The sequence below is a fragment of the Thunnus thynnus genome, chromosome 16 (assembly GCF_963924715.1).
Source record: "Thunnus thynnus chromosome 16, fThuThy2.1, whole genome shotgun sequence".
NCBI lineage: Eukaryota > Metazoa > Chordata > Actinopteri > Scombriformes > Scombridae > Thunnus > Thunnus thynnus.
The window spans coordinates 14,182,278-14,200,871 of record NC_089532.1 but is presented as its reverse complement, the minus strand read 5'-3'; the positions used below and the strand labels follow the sequence as shown (position 1 = coordinate 14,200,871).

Sequence of the window (18,594 nt, the reverse complement as noted above, 5' to 3'; positions counted from 1 at the left end):
TCGCTCGCACAATCGTTCGCACACCAACCTCTGCTGTGGGTATTTCTCCCATGGAGCAGCTGGCAGAGGTCCAGGCAGTGCCAGGCTGGCTCCTTTCACTCTGCCTAGCCCAGCAGTCCCCCCTGCCAGCCCAGCGCCCACCCCCCATTCTGCCAGAATTACCCCACCTAACACACACACACACACACACACACACATACACACACACACACACACAAACACACACACACAGGCACTGAGAAAGAACTGGCTGAATACCCTCACTACGCTGCCTGACTACGCCAGCAAAAGAAAGAACAGAGGACGACAAAAAACAAGCAGGGAGGGTGACTGACTGAGCTTACAAAAGAAGAAAACAGGCTGAATATGGGGGAAGGATTCATGAAAAGGATTTTTTCCAACTTGGATGAGATATGGGCGTAATTTCTTTTGTGCGCTTTTGTTTTCGAGGATATCTGAAAAGCGCAGTGCAGACTATACAGTGCAGCAGGACTGAAGCGGAATACTTTGGTCACCTTTTGTTGCTTTTAGCATGGTGGTTGGAGGCGGCTGGACCAGAACCAAAACATCGGACCCGGTGCCCTGCCAGTCTTATGGCAGGTCTTGTGCTTGTATCATGGTTACCATCAGTCAAGGGCACAACAATCTATCTGTTGCTTAGCGGATAATAAACATCCAGTTTGACTTGTTTCGGTGGGCATTTAGTCTTTGTTACCCTCCGGTTCTACCCGTGGCCCCGTGTTTCTCACCCGTAAAACCGAAGTCCAAGCGCTGCTGCCCCCTCACGCAGAGACACGGGAGAGGTACTATCCCCGGATGCCAAAACTGGTGACGGAAAGGTCGATTTCCAGGCTGCTCTGTTTGTTTCCTTCCAAAAATCCATTCTCTCTCTTTCCCTCTTCCCTCCCTCTCGCTATTCCTGTTTCTAGCTTCACACAGGTTGGCAGAGAGTCAGGCACGAGTCGTCGGAGGAGGCTGATGCTTTATACTGGTGCCAACTACCCTCTGCTGTATGGGAGGATGGGTAGGGGCGAGAAAGAGTGGGGCAAAGGAGGGGAGGGGAGGAAACAGGCAAGGCTGGTGGGAGGTGGTCCATTTTTAAGAACAGTAAGAGGTAAGTAGAGGAAACAATGGGGCCATGACCTTAAAACAATTAACCCAACTTGGTATTATGACACTGTGTTTTACATATATTTAAAACTGTTAAGGTGGGGGAAACTGTCTAGACTCTAGGGAGTACAACTTTCAAGCCATCCATGCATTCCATACATTCTGTATCCTAGCAACGGAAACACTGTTACCATGGAGAGGACTGCCTACTATAGCACTGGCTCCATTATCTGCTTCCAGCAAGATGGAGGCATATCCTGTTGGGGCCTGCTCAAATATCCTCACTCAAAAGCTGATTTGAGGGGGAAAGGAGGGGAGCAGCATCCACCTGGTCAGCACAAATACATAACTGCATCTTCTTTTTATCTGCACAGTAAATGAAAACTGTGAAAGAACAAATTAATCCATTGATTTTCAACACCACTTATACTTTTCAGTGTCAGGGAGAGCTATCCCAGCATGCATTGGACGAGAGGCAGGATGCAGCCAGGACATGTTTCCAATTGGAGAGCTAACACACAAACAAAACAAACGCATTCACATCTACAGGAAAACAGAGTCTCCAATTCACAGGGACAACAGGCAAACTCCTCATTTCGGGGTCACGTCTGAACATAAGACATCCCTGCAATAAGGCAGCCATCCTAATCACTGAGCCACAGCGCGGCCCATGAGCAAATCTCTCTCATTTATTTATCTACTGTTTGTGCACTTCATTTGCATGCTTTCTCACTTTCTTCCCCTCTGTGCTCATTGCAAAAGCCAAAAAAAAAAAAAAAAAGCAAGGGCATCTGGAGACAGCAAGAGATGAGAAAACAACAAAGAAATAATGCCAGAAATATATCTTCGCCATGAACCCGCTTTTAAGAGTTATAGTGAAGCATGTAACAGAGATTGATTCTGGTCAGCTGACCTCCCCCATCCTGTTTGGAAGAAATATTGGCAGTCTATCCTGCACTGCCTCAAAATAATAGCTACTGTGCCCCTACCATGTAGCAATCTGCCACTGGATCATTCTCGCCAAGGTCACAGAGTACATTATACAGACTGGAGAGAGGGAGGAGACGGAGAGGACGCTGGGACGTCTGAACAAGAACAAGGAGCTTCTTTAAAAAGAGGCTGGAGGGCCAAAAGCAACTTTCAAAATTAGTGATCTTCATTGTAGAGCGGGGACAAACGTGTGCATGCACCTACACACACAAGGCTGGGACAGCGCAGGGCATATGTGGAGACAGTCCTTGCAGTTCCTAAATTACTCATGCTTACTGGGCCACACCGACAAACACAGAAGCATGCTATTCCAATACACAACACACACATACACAAACTAGAACAACCCTGTCCCCACCTAAGCTGCCCCCCACGGTGAAAGGGGAGGAACAGATTTCTGCCATGCGGCGTCTCCGAGCTGCTCTGACAGACGGAGCAGGAACTTACGACGGGGCGGAGCCTTCATGCGCATAATGCCCAGATGGGCCTCTGGACGCTGCCGCAATGCTTCCCCCTATGAACTCACACCCAGCTCCCACAATGCATTTTGTGGATGCTCTAGTCTTGAGCAGGTGATGACTGGGAGCACCAGGTTCAAATCGCACCATGTTTCTCCTTTATCGCATGCTCCTACGAGCCCTCCTGTCCCAAAATAGTATGATGAAAAACCGAATGAAAGGATAGGACAAGGTGAGATGAGAGAGATGAGAGAGGTTTGACTCAGATATAATGTGCCACACAGAAGGAGTGGATGATATTATCAGATAAACAAAGAGGGAGCAATATAAAGTGTTTCTGCAAAATTATTACGGACAATAACATCTTCACTCCAGACTACCAGCTAAAGCATTTTAATAACAGCAGCAACGTCATATTTTCTGTGAGTGCCAGCATGTCTCTGACGGTGCTGAGAACTTGATCCCAACAGATTTGTTTTATCCTGGTTTAATCATCAGCTATTTGTAACACAATCCCACCATACATCCCAACAGGCTTCTGCTGACACTTCAGATTTTGCTGCGGACTCAAAAGATTTCATTACTGTTCACAAACTAAATCTCTAAACAGCAAACAGGCTAAGAAGTATTACAGCAAATTTACTTTGGGGCGTACTTGTTTTTAAAAGGTTAAAAAGGTGTGCTAGATTATATTCACATTGCCAGAACTCAAATGGGGGAAATCATCATTAATAAGGCAGGTAAAAATATGAAACATGTTTGCATAAAGCCTATTTTATCCAAGATTTATCGCAACAAAGTCTGGTAATAGCCAACCTTTCTTTTTTTTTAAAAAATATTCTAAGACAGAAACACATCCATCAACTACAAACACAAAAAAGGTGCTGGCGGTTGTCAGAGTTAATGTACTTCATCGACTATTGCTTGCTTAGTCTGACTTTTCTACATCAAGACTCACAAAACCCTCACAAATTTTACAGCATTCTACTAATAACTTTGAAAAATGTTCACTTTTTGGGCTTCTTCAGCTTTCACTACAAGTAATCTTGCAACAAAAGTTTGCGAGACAGTTTGATACTGTTATAATCACGTCAGTCAATATGAAATTATGTTTCTGTTGTGTTATCTGTCAGCCCTGGAATAACTGACGGACAGGTTAACTACATGTTTGGATTGGTAAAAACTCAAGAGCCGTGTCAAGATGACTGTTGGTGAAAGATTCTCAATTCATGTCAAGGACATTCAAGTAAATACTTCAAAGCCCAGACAACTCGTGTTTCCCTGAACCCTGTAATTTCTTAAAATGAAGTTTTGCCCCTTTTGTTGTATCCTGCGGAAGGGAAACACTAGAAAAGTTCAAACCTGTGGTCAAAAGAGCCATATTCTGTTTTCTCTAATATTTATACTGAAAAAAAGTTACTTTAAACTTAAATTAAACTAACAGACACTTTGCTGGAGGAGCAGATGAACGTGCCTTCAAACCACAAAATCAGTTATGTAGGCCTTATAGCCTACAGATGTTTTGGGAGAAAACACAACATCTGCAACTCTTCTCTCCAGCTGTCATTTCAATGCCATTATATCAACTGTCACTTTAATCAAACACTATGTCTTAAGAAACCAGTATTCACATGTAAAGCATTTTGAAATATACTTCCGGCCATTTCTCTAATCCTGGTTGGACAGGATGCGGTTATTCTCTTATTCTCTGTCAATATTTAACATGTTCTGTCACTTCTAACTCAACCACGTGGGCAGTTTACCAGGTGTCATCCCGTGGCGGTTCTATCATTTTGAATACAGCTTGTCACCTCGTTATTTACCTGCCACGACCATTTTCTCCTCTCTTCCTCTCAGAGCGCGGTCTCTGCTTGGCAGCTGATCTGCCATATCTGAGTCAGCAACAGCGAGCGACACACAAACTAGAAGCAGCCAAACGGTCTGTGTTTGTGTTTTGGACAACAACAACAACAACTGTGAAAACGGCCAAGTCTTCCGGGATGCCTCCATAGCGCCACGCTGTTGCGTTTTACAACGGGGACGGCAGCTAGAGGGAGGGGCGGAGAGACGGCGGCGGCGGCGGCGAAAACGCCATCAATATGAATATTCATCGTGCGTGGGCAACGTCGTGCACTGCATATTAACTAGTCAAGGGGTTAATATGACTTTGGCACAAAAGCCTACACTGCACCGTGTGCGGGAACGAAATTAAATTTAAATAAATATCCACGCCGTTCGGCATGCAAATGAGCTCTCGCCAAGAATTATCAGCGCTCATTCTGTGGGAGATGCTTCTATCAGGTTTGAGTATTGGATGTATTGGCTGGGTAGGTTTCCCTTTGTGGTACATTTTACATCAAGGAATGCGTGTGTTTGGGGTTAATCTGTATGAGTAACAGCCTGTTAAAAGCCTATAAAATGTCTCCAGTCCTGCATCCCATATTATACAAATATTATAAAGCATCTGTAGAGGAAAGAGTCATGTCCAGAGACAGTGTAAGTGCTATCTGACACTCAGTAGTGACCATAAGATGTTTTTAAATAGCATTACCACTATACCCCAATAAAAAAAAAAGGTATGGAGAGACTGACCTGTCCCTACTGGCCATTTCCATAAGTGATTTAAAACACATCAATCTGGTGATTATACCACTGAATGTGCATTTTAATATGATGGTGGAGTAGAGTAAAATAGTGTGGAAGGTTTATCATGTTCAGAGATGCTCTCTATATTGTGCTCTTTATAAATGGCGATTGGGTTGGTTGGGTCATAACTGTTGACAAATGGCAAAGTCATATAACTTCATAATTTTAATAAATAATATATTTGCCTTCAGGTTACCTGCTCAATAACAGTAAGGTCATTTTTACTGTAGTTTCAAAGTTCTGAATTGCAGAAAGGCGAAAGTTCCGCATTGCAGTCCAAAGTCTTCAAGCAAGTCCAAAGTCTTCAAGCAAGTTATATTAATCATCTGGATAACACTGAATGTCAATGTGGATGTGTTTCAGTCATCCCAAAAAAATCCACACACAAAAAATTGAGAGAGAGAGAGAGAGAAGAGTAGAGTTGAAACGAACAGTTGATCGACAGAAAATTAATCTGCAACAATTTTGAGAATCGATTAATCATCCAAGTACTTTTTCAAGCAAGTTCCAGCCTCTGCCATGGGAGGATTGTCTGTTTTATATCATTGTAAACTGAATATCTTTGGGTTTAGGACTGTTGGTCACACAAAATGAGACATGTTAAGATGTTGCAGTGGATTCTGCGAAACTCTGATGGATATTTTTCACTATTTTCTATCTAACATGCATAAAACATATCTCCAATGTACCCTCTCTCTCTGCTCTCACATCTTATGTCTGATTCTCCACTGTAACCCATCAAATAAAGGCAAAATACCCAAAAGATAATCTTAAAAAAGTCACTAAGAGTCACAGGCCTGGACTGCTCGGGTCACACTCAGAAGAAGATTTTACCGCTTTCTGATTTTATTTTTCTACCACAGCCTGATGTGATAGTAATGAGGGTGATTATTTATGTGTAGGAGCTTAAAGCATCCTTGTGTATGCTCTGAACCAGCCAATCTACAAGTAACAAAGAATTCAGGGCATTGTTCCTATATACTGCATGCCAGAATAACACACCCTGCTGCAATCCCCCTTTTCCTCTCTCTCACTCTCTTCCTCATTCTCTCTCTCTCTTATCTGCTGGGGAAATGAAGCTCAATCACCTGCGGAGGAGCTGAGGGCGGCACAGGGGACTTTGCAATGCAAATGCCAGGTAATTACCCGAAAGCTAGGAGAGTGGAAGCACAGATGAAAATAGAGCAGGCAGAGAGAGAGAGAGAGAGAGGGTTAGGGGTGGGTGGGGGGGAGATGGACCGAACACTGGGTTCACATGCCTGTTGATGTAGGATGATTGGGGTGTTTTGGGGGTGTGTGGGGATGTAGGAAGAGGTACGGGGAAAGGGGAGGAGGGGTCGAAAAGTTGATGAGAACTGCAGGGATGGATGGTAACCACATACCTACTGTCTATCCGCACCTGTGTATGCACATGCACGTGCGCATTCCTCCAACTAATGATCAATAAATTTATGATTTTCCCGAAACACACTGGAAGAAGTATCTACTTTTAATTCAGAAGAATATCTGCGATGAATAAAACCAGTTTTTTGGATGAGTGAAGCAGCAGTTTGTGATGTGATGTGTGTGTGTGTGTGTGTACACTTGCATGCATAAGTGTTTGCGCCTGGGTGCTCCTGTGCACGTAAGCATGTGTGTGTATATGAGCCTGAGCGCACCAGTGTGTGCTGCATGCTCTCTAATGGGCACTTGTAGTGTATATGTGTGTGTGTGTGTGTGTGTGTGTGTGTGTTTGGTTTGTGTGTTGCACCGGAGGATTTAGTGAGTATGCCAGCTTGCAGCTGTTTGATTGTCAGTGAGTGAGAGTGAAGAGATGTGCAGATGTGAGTGAGTATCAAAGAGATTATGAAATGACCTGGAATTAAACACTGCAGTGGATTTTAACTGAGAATCGTGGCACGTTAAGCCCTCTGTTTGACTGAGAGATGGTTGGAAAACTGTATGTTACACACAAATTTATTTAATAAGGAAAATGTGTATTTGTAATTCAACATGGACTCCAGCATTGTGTATGTTTGTTTGATTGTTTGTGGAAGATATTACCAAGCAATAGTGTGACTCACAAGCAGTTTGCACCTCGACTCAATAGCTGCGTCTGATTAACATCTGAACAGAACAGGAGCCAGCCAACCAGAAAACTGTTTTGGCGATTTAGTGTAATTGTGGCTTTGCTAAAGTCTCACTTTGCCTAATTAGAATAATAAATCATGCCGCCTCGTTGTTTTCAAAGGGCCCTCCATCGTCTCGCTGAAGCAGGTGGGATTGTAGGATGGTGTGAAAAAACAAAGGGTTTGATTGCTCGGCTGAAGCTACAGTCAGTTAAAAGCAGTGTGGCGCTCTCTGGGGATTCATATTCAAAACTAAGCCGAATCAATTCATAGACCGGAGTGGGAAAAGCCAACTTGACAAATTTTGATTCATACCCTGGCCCATGCTTGACTTCACTTGACATAAATCACTTGGCTCATTGGAAAATGGAGAGAAGAGATGGAGGTTTGTTTAAATGACATGAAAGGCTGAGGGGAGATTGTGCCGTGGTACCTTTCCAAGATGGTTGTTGCGTCTTTCAGTTGCTTTCTCCAGGAAAGTAAATTAAACACATTCTGCTGAGGCCATAATATGTTAACTTGCTCTCTGTCCATTTCTTTCTTAGTACACTGAACTTTACTGACATGAAGGACAAAATCAATGGCAGGAACATTAACAGTAATGGTAAAAAAAAAAAAATCCATTGAAACACATACAATAATGGCCATTACTAATGACATCAATGTCTGAAACAAAATGTATGTACAATTTAATAATCGAAAAGTAGACTGAGTGGCAGCACAACAGAAAATATTGTAGAAGAAAATGCTGATATGTAATATACTGTATGCACAGCTGCCCTTTTATTAAAAATATTTTCAGCCTATTCTGTTTATGTGAACATGACAATTGGATGTGAAATTCTGTAAATGGTGCTCTTTCAACTGTGAGAACTTGGCACAGTTAAAGGAGGAAGTGCATCTTTGTCTCAACCTTTCTTCCTGTTCAACAGTGATTACAAACTGCACGCACTCTTGTTTGGGCAGTCATGTCTTTATGTGTATTCCTCTCATTTGACGGTCACTGAGTCTATACTCGGTCGGGATGTGCCTCTGCTTCTGAAGAGATAGTCTGCCAAGTCGTAGTCTCTCTTTAGAGCCATGTAGCATTTTGTTTTATTGTGAGTTTTGGATTTGTTATTTCAGTGGTTCAAATAATTAGATTTAATTTGTTCAGTGATTTTAGTTAAATGTTTGTATTGTAAGCGGTGCTTAGGTTGTAAATCTGTAGAGCTCATGCAAATTAAAGGGTTTTATACAGTATTGCAGAGTGTTAGAGACTAGATTTGAAGTTTAATAGTTTTTTAATCATGACAAGGAAGAGGAGCTCTGCTCAATATGAATTGTTTGGGTTTCTCTTGAACCCTTACCTGCATCCTTCACACTGTATTATATTGAATCTCTGTTAAATGTTTGTCACTTTAATAAAATGTAACATATACAGTACTTAAAATTACATGCTCTTAATTGTACTTCAAATGTTTGTTTTTTACTTGTTTTGTCTATTTTAGTAAAATGTCTTATATTTTCTTTAGGAGCATTCTCTTTCAGATCAAGTTTTTCTACACAGAAACAGTAGCAGGCAGAAGTAGAAGAAGTATTCAGATAATTTACTGTGGTAAAAGTAGCAATACCACACTATCAAAATACTCCATTACATATTAAAGTCCTGCATTTAATATTTCACTCAAGTTAAACCACAGAAGTACTGGCAACAAAATGTAAAAGTACTCATGCAAAATTACCCCGTCAATGGTGTCGTATTATATTATTGTATCATTATTCATAATGCAATTGCATTAATGTAAGTAATTTCTTGTAACATCTTAATCTGCAAATTAACTGTAGCTGGTAGTAATTGCCATGGAGTAAAAGTACAAAATCACATAAAATCGAAGTACCTCAAAATTGTACAATACTTGAGTAAATGTACTTAGTTTCTACCAACGACAGCAGGTTGTATTCACTGTATGTACTGTGTATGGGGCTTATAATGGGATCCTGTTACACTGCTTCTTTGACAGAAATATTTATTTCCACTTGTCACAATTGTTACACAATAATAGTTTTATACATATATACTTTTTAAAGACCAGATTCTTTCCCCAAAGCTGATTTTTTAGTAATTGGCAAAATAACCTCTTTCTGACTTTGCACTTTTATCTCTCATCATTTCTCCTTTGCTTGTTAGTTGTTTTATGTTTTAAATTTCAGAATGGCAGGTACCAATTTTGATATCACATGACACTATATACTAATAGAGTACTGGAAGAAAGAGATAGAAATAGATAGACAAACAGAGAAAGCAAGAGGTGAATCGGGCGAGCTGAGTGCAGCTATATAACGCCAGTCCACTTCCTCTCCCTCGCACTCTGGCGCTCTACCCGTGCTAAGAGTGGCTGGGCTAAGCCACTCTTGCCCTACATACAGCCTAAACAGCAGATTACTGACTGTCCCTCTAATCCCATGCACCAGGGCATGTGCCACTGTCACCATGCACCAACCATCCAATCACCCTGCAGCCACCGTCACAGCGCCTGCTGTTCTGCTAGCTGTGCAACCCCCAACCCCAATCACTAACATCTTCCTTGTTTCTGTTTTTGGTCAGTCATTTCGGATTTTCGGTTTTATTTCTATCCGAATAAAGCACGCTGGAAGAAGAGATATCGAAATACTTCATTCCACTCGCATCTCTTTCTACCTCTCTCTCTCTCTCTCTCTCTCTCTTGCTGTCTTCCCTAGCAACACCCTGTTCCATCCTCTCCCAGTGCCCCCCACCCTCTCCCAGTTTTAACCTCCTCATGACCACCTGGCATGGGATAGCTTCCTCCAGTCCCTCAGCCTCACCTAAACCACCAGGCCTGAGATTAGGGTTAATCTGGACCTTGTGTCATCCTGTATCTATCCACCACCCCCACAGCCCATTCTTCCCTCCCTCCCTTCCTCCCTCCTCTTTACCAAAGAGGCTTTGGTTTAAAATCCTTTATTGTGAACCCCCGCTCCCCTTGCAGTGTCTTTCTGCCTGCTGTCAACTGCAACTTTTCCTCCCGCACCATATCCTTAGCCAATCCTTAAACAGATACTGGTAGAACCTGTCCCCAAGCTATGTTGGTATAGAGATGTGAACATTTTTTTCTTCACAGTCTTTCTCTTTAGAATAAATTTAGAATTAGGCAAAGACTGCTCAATTTTGCACATGCACTATGCTCAAATGAAATGCTTGCTTGTGCACATGTGTCGTGTGAGCATGCAGTAATACAGGACTATACTTAGCAAGCGTGCATACAGTATGAGGACTTGCCGTAATGGAGTGCGTGCAATGGTGTAATGGTGTATGTGCATGTTTTGTACACGTCCGTGGTTGTTTGAGAGTGCTTGTTCAATTCGTATGGACAAGAGATTTAGATGAGAGTCTAGAGAATTCATCCTCCACTCTGCTGTTCCAATCACCCAACCCCCAGTGCATTTCGCCAGCCGTGCTCTCCCGGTCCTCTCACCCTGAGGACAAAGTGAAGGCATGGAGGCCCGAGTTGGATGAAGAGAATCCACAATGGTGCAGAGAGCAAAGATGCGTAGAGAATGAAGACAAAAAAAGGGGGGAAAGATACAGTGCTAAAACCCCTTTTCATTTTTTTGTCTCCTGAAATAAATGGCAAATTCTCCCTCAAGCAAAGTCTCTTTTCTTGAGTTGAAAAGCCAGGAAAAAAGCACTTGGCGGACAGAATCCGGTAGAATGGAGCGTGAGGCAGCGAGAGATGTAGGCCAGCAATAGTGTCTTATCGTGAGGGGCAGAGAGAGAGGCCCTTGAGCATGAGAACCTGCCTGAGTTGGATGCTGTAATGAGCAAATCCCACGGAGGATCCGTTGAAATGATCACAAGATGCTTAGTTTATAACGTTAATGTCAAATTCCTTGTGTAATCATAATCAGCCAATTTGTTGAGCACAGTTTAATTTGTTCCTATTAGATAGATAGTACGCTTAGTTATCAAACATTTGAATACATGTAACATAATGATTATTTATCGGGTTCACTCATACGATTCCCACCCAGCCGTAGGTTCCTCATGCCTCCAAGAGACACAGAAACACACATGCACATAATCACAACTTGATGACACTATTGTTTATTTAGCAGACCATAATGCACAGATGTAGGAGGGGCTGCTAAAGATCTTCTAAATGGATTAGGAATATGGAATCCCGGTACGTTGAGTAAAAATGAGCGGTGAGATGCGAGAGTGACTGGTAGAGCAAGACTGATTAAAGAGGAGAGAGAGCGACAGAACATGCTGAGAAAGGAAAAAGTCGAGAGAGTGAGGGGAGAAACGAAGAATGTTCAAAGTGATCGTGCGAGAGTGCAAAATGTCCACAGAGAGCAAGAAAGAAGAAGAGAGCGAGCGATGTAGTTAATGGATGTAAATTAATTGCTGTCATGTGGATTCTGATCCCAATAAATCAGGGTCAGTGTGGTCTCCGGTGCCATCTCTGCATGGCTGGGAAAAAGGCAGGAGGGCGCTTTGATCTGATAGACGCACACTCACACACTCCTATACGTGTATACACAAACACAAAAACACACATGCATACTGCTATTCACTTTTAGAGGCATGTGAATCTCCAACGTTTTGGATAAGTCTTTTTTTAAAAGATTTTTTTTTGCATTTTTGTCTTTATGGCCAGCTGATAATATACAGGAAATAAGGAAGGAGAGAGAGAGGAGGTTGATATCAAACAAAGGTGCACAACTGGAATCGAACTAGGGACGTTGCAGCCACATGACAGCGCACTTCAACATTTGGTTTCCAGGACGCCTCTGAATAGGAGTCTTTTGTGAGAAATGTGATAATCCCTCTGCAGTTCTTGAAGGAGAGCAGAAGGAACTTTAATAGAGTGCACATACGGACATACAGTGTATATCTACTAATTACAGCTAAACATATCAGTTAAAGTAAAATTTGTGGAGCCACATAAACTTGTGTAATACACAAAATAATGTGTAAATAAATGTACAGTAAATTTTTTTTTTTCAAAAAGTCACTGCAGCACACTCGCAACACTTGCTGCTGTATCCACAGTGCCGTAAGATCGCCTTCATCGTGAGGAGCGTTTTAAAAATGCACCTCAAGTCCAAACAGAAGGCTGGATGCCAACTAGTGCAGACCTAACTGGGTTATAAATGCAATATGGTCCAATGAATTAGCCATGCTTATTACTGAAAATTACCACTGTGCTTTCTGCTTAACTAGGCTGCAAAATTGATTTACCTTCTTTCCCCAGTCTATGACCATCACAAAGACATCCTGTTATTATGAGGGCTGTGAGTATTATTGTATGTGTTAATCAGAAAATACGTGAACCATGTATTTTAATTACAAATCATACAAGGGCAATTTTAAAAACAAAAGCCTTTGAAAAAAAAAAAATGCTCATAACGCGTTGCCCACACATTAAAAGAAGCCGCCATGCTGCAACAACACCAAACCATCATTCCAAAAAATAAAAAAATCAACCTTTGCACATTATTGTCAATGCTGATGTTAACATTTCCATATTTTTTAGAACACATTTCATTCATTCACTTAACAGTACAGTATGCCCCATATTATATACACCGTGTTTTCTTTGATACTGTATGCCCCAAAGCAAATCACTCATGTTCAAACAATAATATCTGAACATGAGAGAAATGGTGCAAAATGGGAAGTAGGTCACATAGCAATTTATTTGACAAAAAGGGATGGGGGTGGGGAACTGGGGCATGGTGTATGCAGAGGCAGCAGCAAAAGGGAAGGTTTTTGGGAACCTAGATCAGATAGTGTGTGTGTGTGTGTGTGTGTTCGCGTGTGTTTGAGCATCGTGCGTGCATATGTTTAAACATGTTGGGCCTGGAAGTAAAGTTACACGCTGCGCAAGACTCGTTCAAGAACTGCTTGGTCAGTATGAAATTGAAAAAAAAAAAATGTCGGCTCGCTGACAAACATGATCACGTTCACATGCATCTTTTGGTATCTATTAAATATTACAAACCGCACACACACAAACACACACACTCATCAGAGGCTCCATTGCCCACTCTAGTGAAATTGAAACTGATATTCCGGTCACTGGACCATATCAGCACATCTGACACAGAGTGTCACCAGCATTGATCAGCTGTCAATGAACTGCCCAGCTACCCCCCATCCCTTTGCCAAACCAAACACACACGCACACATATTTGAGCTGTGTGTATCACCACTGATATTTACAGAGCAAATACCAAAAATCCACATAACCTACTGTAAATACATGTATTCCCCTGCACAGACACCCACACACGCACGTAAGCTCTCTGGCTTCCTCCTGATCCTGTTTAAATCCCGTCATCACTGAACATCACAGCTGTATGATTTGCAAGTGCATGAAGGCCATATACCTCAGTATTCCCCCCTGACCCACAGCGCTAAATGCTACAGCTTATCCAGCTATACAGTGCTGATGCATTCACTCCCTTCATTTGTCTTCAGGTTCACATTCCTCCAGGTCAGAGGAATGTGTCAATTCTGTATATATATATATATACACACACACACATAGTGAGAAAAAAAAAAAAAACTTTCAATAAAAATGCTTAGTGGTGATTTACATAAAAATAAATTCCAATGATAGGTGATGAATTACAAAATTTGAGATTAAAAAAATGTAAATAATGTTCAGCAGTTTTCCTGGAATAAACATGAAGTGGGGATTTTATACTGGAATTTATACTGATCAGTTTCACTCACATGCAGGGAACATTTCTGTGTTATACACTTCAATTCTGCAATAAACACTCCTGCGGCATTGCAAAGTAGAACTCTCTCATCCAAAAAAAAAAAAAAAAGAATTTAAAAAACTTCTACGTGTACTCTTTCTTGTTACATTGGGATAATTTTAAAATTACTAAATTAATCTATAAAAATTAAAATAGAACATCAGTGATACAGATTGGTGTATTTCATATGCCACCTAAATATATTCTTAAAAAAACAAATCAACCCGTGGAGTATCACGTTTATGTGGCCCTATTTACATATTGAAAGACTATCTAGTGTGCATACTCTCAACACAATCTAGACAATCTGCACAGACTGCGCTGAGGATCTGTAAAGCCACATTAACACATGAGAGAGGCTCTGAAGCACCAGTCTTTTCTAATGACTCGATAATCCGACCCAAATGCTGCCTGCTTGCTAATCTCTCCATCAGATTACCAAACTAGGGACGAGCACTGTCTACAGTATTTGTCTCGGCCTGTCTCTCTGTCTTCCTGCCTGTCTGTCTCTCCGTCTCCAGCTTGTCTCTTTGTATAACCGCTTGCTTCTTTCCCTTGTATTTCTCTGTATGATAAAAATTCTTTGCTTGCCTCTCTGTGATCTTCCTGGCTGTCTGCTGGTAGGGTTGCATGCCTGTTCGCCCCGCTCTCATCCTCACATGTACATTTTTTTTTTAAAATGGAGGACGGGGTAGTGGGACATCAAAATGTAGTCACAAATCTCCTTCCTCTCTTCATGCCAACATGCATGAGGGTAAACATGCATAAACATACACACATATACAGTATGCTTGTAATTTATGGCTCGTAATTTATACCCATAAATACTAAAGTTCCAGGCTTCTCCCAGAAATAATCCAAAACAAATGTATTTGACACAAATAGCAAAGAAATGAAGTGTATTCCACAAAAAAGAAATAAAGGAAAAGGGAATTCATTTTAATTTGTGCCTCCATTCTTCACTCATATTCTCTCTTAAAATCCATCACTCTATCCCTCAGAAGTGGAAGGCCAAGCTGTCATTCCACCCCAAAGCTTTGGTGCACTGATATTGTGAATTTCATGTAAACAGATCTAAACTAATGTCCTATTTGTCACACATCAACCATGTCTGATTGTATATATTTACTATAAAACAGTGCCGCTGTTTTTCTGCCTGCGAGGCCCTACAAAATGTCTGTTTGATTTTACAGAAATCACTCTATGTCTGCCTCTATGTGTGTGTTCTGTTTGCATGTGTATGCATGAGTTTGTGTGTGTGTGTGTGTGTGTGTGACTGGACTGAGCCGCATTTCTGTCTTACATACTGTAGCTCAAACTGCTGTTGACAGTCTGCAAAAACTTTTGACATTTAGCTTTTCACAAAATAACACTCGACACAACTAATACTAACTGAACATGTCTCTGAATTATCCCTATATACCTGGCAGGTTTGTGCAGATTTAGTGACAGACTAGAGGCAGATCGTATTTTCCATGAAAAATAATATATCAAATTCTAGGACATTTTATCCCATCAAGGTATGTAATTCTGTGTGATACTGAAATAGATATTTTACGCTTTCACCAAAATGGAGATCAAAGGGTGTGAAGTAAATGTGTGTCAGATCGCTACCGGGCAGAAATGCAGCCGTTTAGCCTGCGCGGTTTTTGGTAATGCCTGGCAAATGTCGCACTATACCAGCAGTGACTGAAAACCAGATGGTTCAAACTTTCAGCATAATTTGTATCTGCACATTACAGATAAACAGTACAGAAAATCATAATAATCAAGATGTAGAGAATATAGACAACAGTGTTACTAATGTGTATTTTAATCACCTCAAAAGCCAATGTATTTACCCTAAAATGTATTTTTGAATGTTCATTATCATAAAACATTTACTGCACAATTTTTCACACACTTCAGGTAAAATATATTTAAAATACTGAAGAGGAGATTGTTTCATTTCAAAGCAAAATGTAATTTTTGTAACTGCTACATGAAGGATGCAACTAAAACTGAAAGCAAATGTAAGCAAAAATTTCTGTGGGATCAGTCAAAACACGTACACATAAAAAAATATACTCATACAAAATGGGATCTCTTCCTGCATAGATATAACAGTTCTGGATGTCGACGCATTTCGAAATAATGAGAAAGGTTAGGAGCAGGGACATCGGGACGAGCTAAGTGGTGAAGTGAGGCATGAGACGGGAAAGAGCAATGGAGGGCTGGAGGGAGCGAGAGATGGAAAAGGAGGGGAGAAAAAAAAAAGAAAAAAAGAGGTGAGGTGGGCCCTGGTAGATTCAGCGCTGTTAGTGGACGAGTCTGTGTGTGTGTGTGTGTGTGTGTGTGTGTGTGTGCATGTGCGTGTGTTTGTGTGTGTATGAGAGGAGGAAGGGGAAGAGAAGGGGAGGGGGTGTTACTGCGGCTGTCCATTTCCCGGGATCAGCTGATGGCCGCGGATGATGGAGCAGAGAGGGGTCAAGGGTCAAAGCCTTGCATTGTCAGCCTGGCCCTGCTCTCCCGTGGGGTTCCCTCCCCTCTCACGGCTCCCTCCTCCATCCATCCATCCATCCATCCATCCCCCGCTGCCTCCTCTGCACATTTACATACATGTATCAACACTGTGCGTCGCCGTGGCTCGCCGGGCGAGAGGATGCACTGTACGCATTACTGGCTGGCTACCACTGCAGTCTGCGCTGCTGCAGCCGATGCATTCACTGCAAAGCCATATTTGTAAGCATTTCATATTGTGTTCAGGCACTGGTGCATGATACATTAGTGCATCTGCATGAAATGTCCTTGTGAATGTGTTTTATATGTGAATGAATGTATGTGTGTGTCGAGTCTACGTGCACATCTGTGTGTATCTGTGTGTGTGTGTGTGTGTGTGCAGGACAAGACAGGGCCTCCCACCCCCCCCTCCCCCCCAGTATTAGGCCTACCCTCCTCACCCCTCACACACCCCCCCCCTCCCATTCCCACCCCCACCACACACACACCTCCCCCACTTTGCCTGTGTAATCCCTGCCAGCTGGCCCCGTTGGCTAATCCCTCTGCACTGATCAGCTGGGCCACGCATCCAGTACGGGACAGGACAGGGACAGGGGCAGATAGGGGCGGGACGATCTGTGTGTGTGTGTGTGTGTGTCTGCATGTGTGTGTGTATGTGTGTGCGTGAGTGTGTGTGTGTGAGTGTGTGAGGTGGGGGGTGGTGTCGACCAGAAAGCATAAATTGAAGCCCGTGCCTTCGCCGCGGCGCAGTGTGTCTGTGTGTGAGCCAGTTGCCTGTTCCTCCTCGTCCGTCCATCCCTTATCTCTCTCCTTCTCCTCCTTCTCCCTTGGATCCTTATACATATATACCTACTCGGCTTATATATGTATATTTTACATCTTGGGCTTTTTCCGTCTTCCTTTTTGGTTTTGTCTTGAGCATATCCAAATGGATTTTTCTAATGGAGGTGACTGGGTAGAATTTAGCTGAGTTTTTTTTTTTTTTTTTTTTTTCCTGCTACCCTCTCTCCTATTTCCCCTGACTGCATGCGTGACACCTGCCTGCCTGCCTCCCGTCCCTCCAGCCCCTTGCCCGCCATCCCACCACCACCCCCCGTGTGCCTGCTCCCCTGCTCTTCCCAACCCACAAGGACCTTCACAGGATGGAGCTGCGCAGTCACAGCTACAACTACAGCAACAACAATAACAAAACCAGGACCAAGGAGGACCTGAAGGAGGAAATACTCTGCAGCTCCTCTGCTATTTTTTTTTTACCTTTTCTTTAGAGAGGAAGGATATATTTGATCTGAGAAAAACCCCATTCTGCCTGTGCTACAGTAATATTCTATAGCTAAAATAGAAAAGGAAGTAAGCGCAGTGATTAAAAGTTTAAAAAGAAAAGGGATTTTAAATGTAACATGCAGTTTTTCTGGATGTGAGAGTCTTGCGTAATAGCAAAGAAGCTAAATTCTTCCTCTTACGTTTTTGCTTTGTGTCATACATCAGTTTTTACCTTTTATGAAATTATTAATTTGTGCATGTATGAATCAGAAGATGGAGACTGTTGTTATTTAGATCCTGTTCTCCAGTCTGTACATGGCTATAGTTACATGCGCAGAGTGCACAGAGAGAGAGAGAGAGAACAGTAGAGAAGAGATGGAGAGTAGAAGGGAGGGAGGGAGGGATGGAGGGAGGGAGGGAGTGTAAGGGGGAGATAACGACACAGCTTTACCAACTGTAATGAAGAACTGCTTGGTCTGGTTAAACCGTACCAAGCTCTTAACCAGGATCAGCGGAGGCAGTGCTATGGCGAGGATAAGGCATAGCGGCGCATCGCAGTGTGTACTCATAAATATCTAGTCGCCATCCTTTGTTTTGCTCTGAGGGGGAAGATGGTCTGCAGGAATGGTAGCAATCAGGTAGCTGGGCTGCTGCTCTCTTTATGGTGCAACAAAGGTAGCTTTGCTTGCTCGCTCTATCTCACTCCCTGTTTCTCTGTGTTCTCCTCTCTCTGTGGTGCTTTTTAATGA

At 42.4% G+C, this 18,594-nt stretch overlaps 1 protein-coding gene across 2 annotated transcripts in view; it reads right to left on the bottom strand.

The window, feature by feature from the left end:
• Positions 1-18,594, bottom strand: part of msrab (methionine sulfoxide reductase Ab) — a 48,594-nt gene that overhangs the window by 28,892 nt on the left and 1,108 nt on the right. Inside the window, exon 1 of one of the 2 annotated variants that reach the window (XM_067614086.1) lies at positions 4,382-4,615. The exons of the other annotated variant lie outside the window; for it this stretch is intronic. Coding sequence (XP_067470187.1) covers positions 4,382-4,568 — 187 coding nt within the window. The 5' untranslated portion in view covers positions 4,569-4,615. Of the gene's footprint in view, positions 1-4,381; positions 4,616-18,594 lie in introns of those variants that run through there. 2 annotated transcript variants of the gene reach the window in all.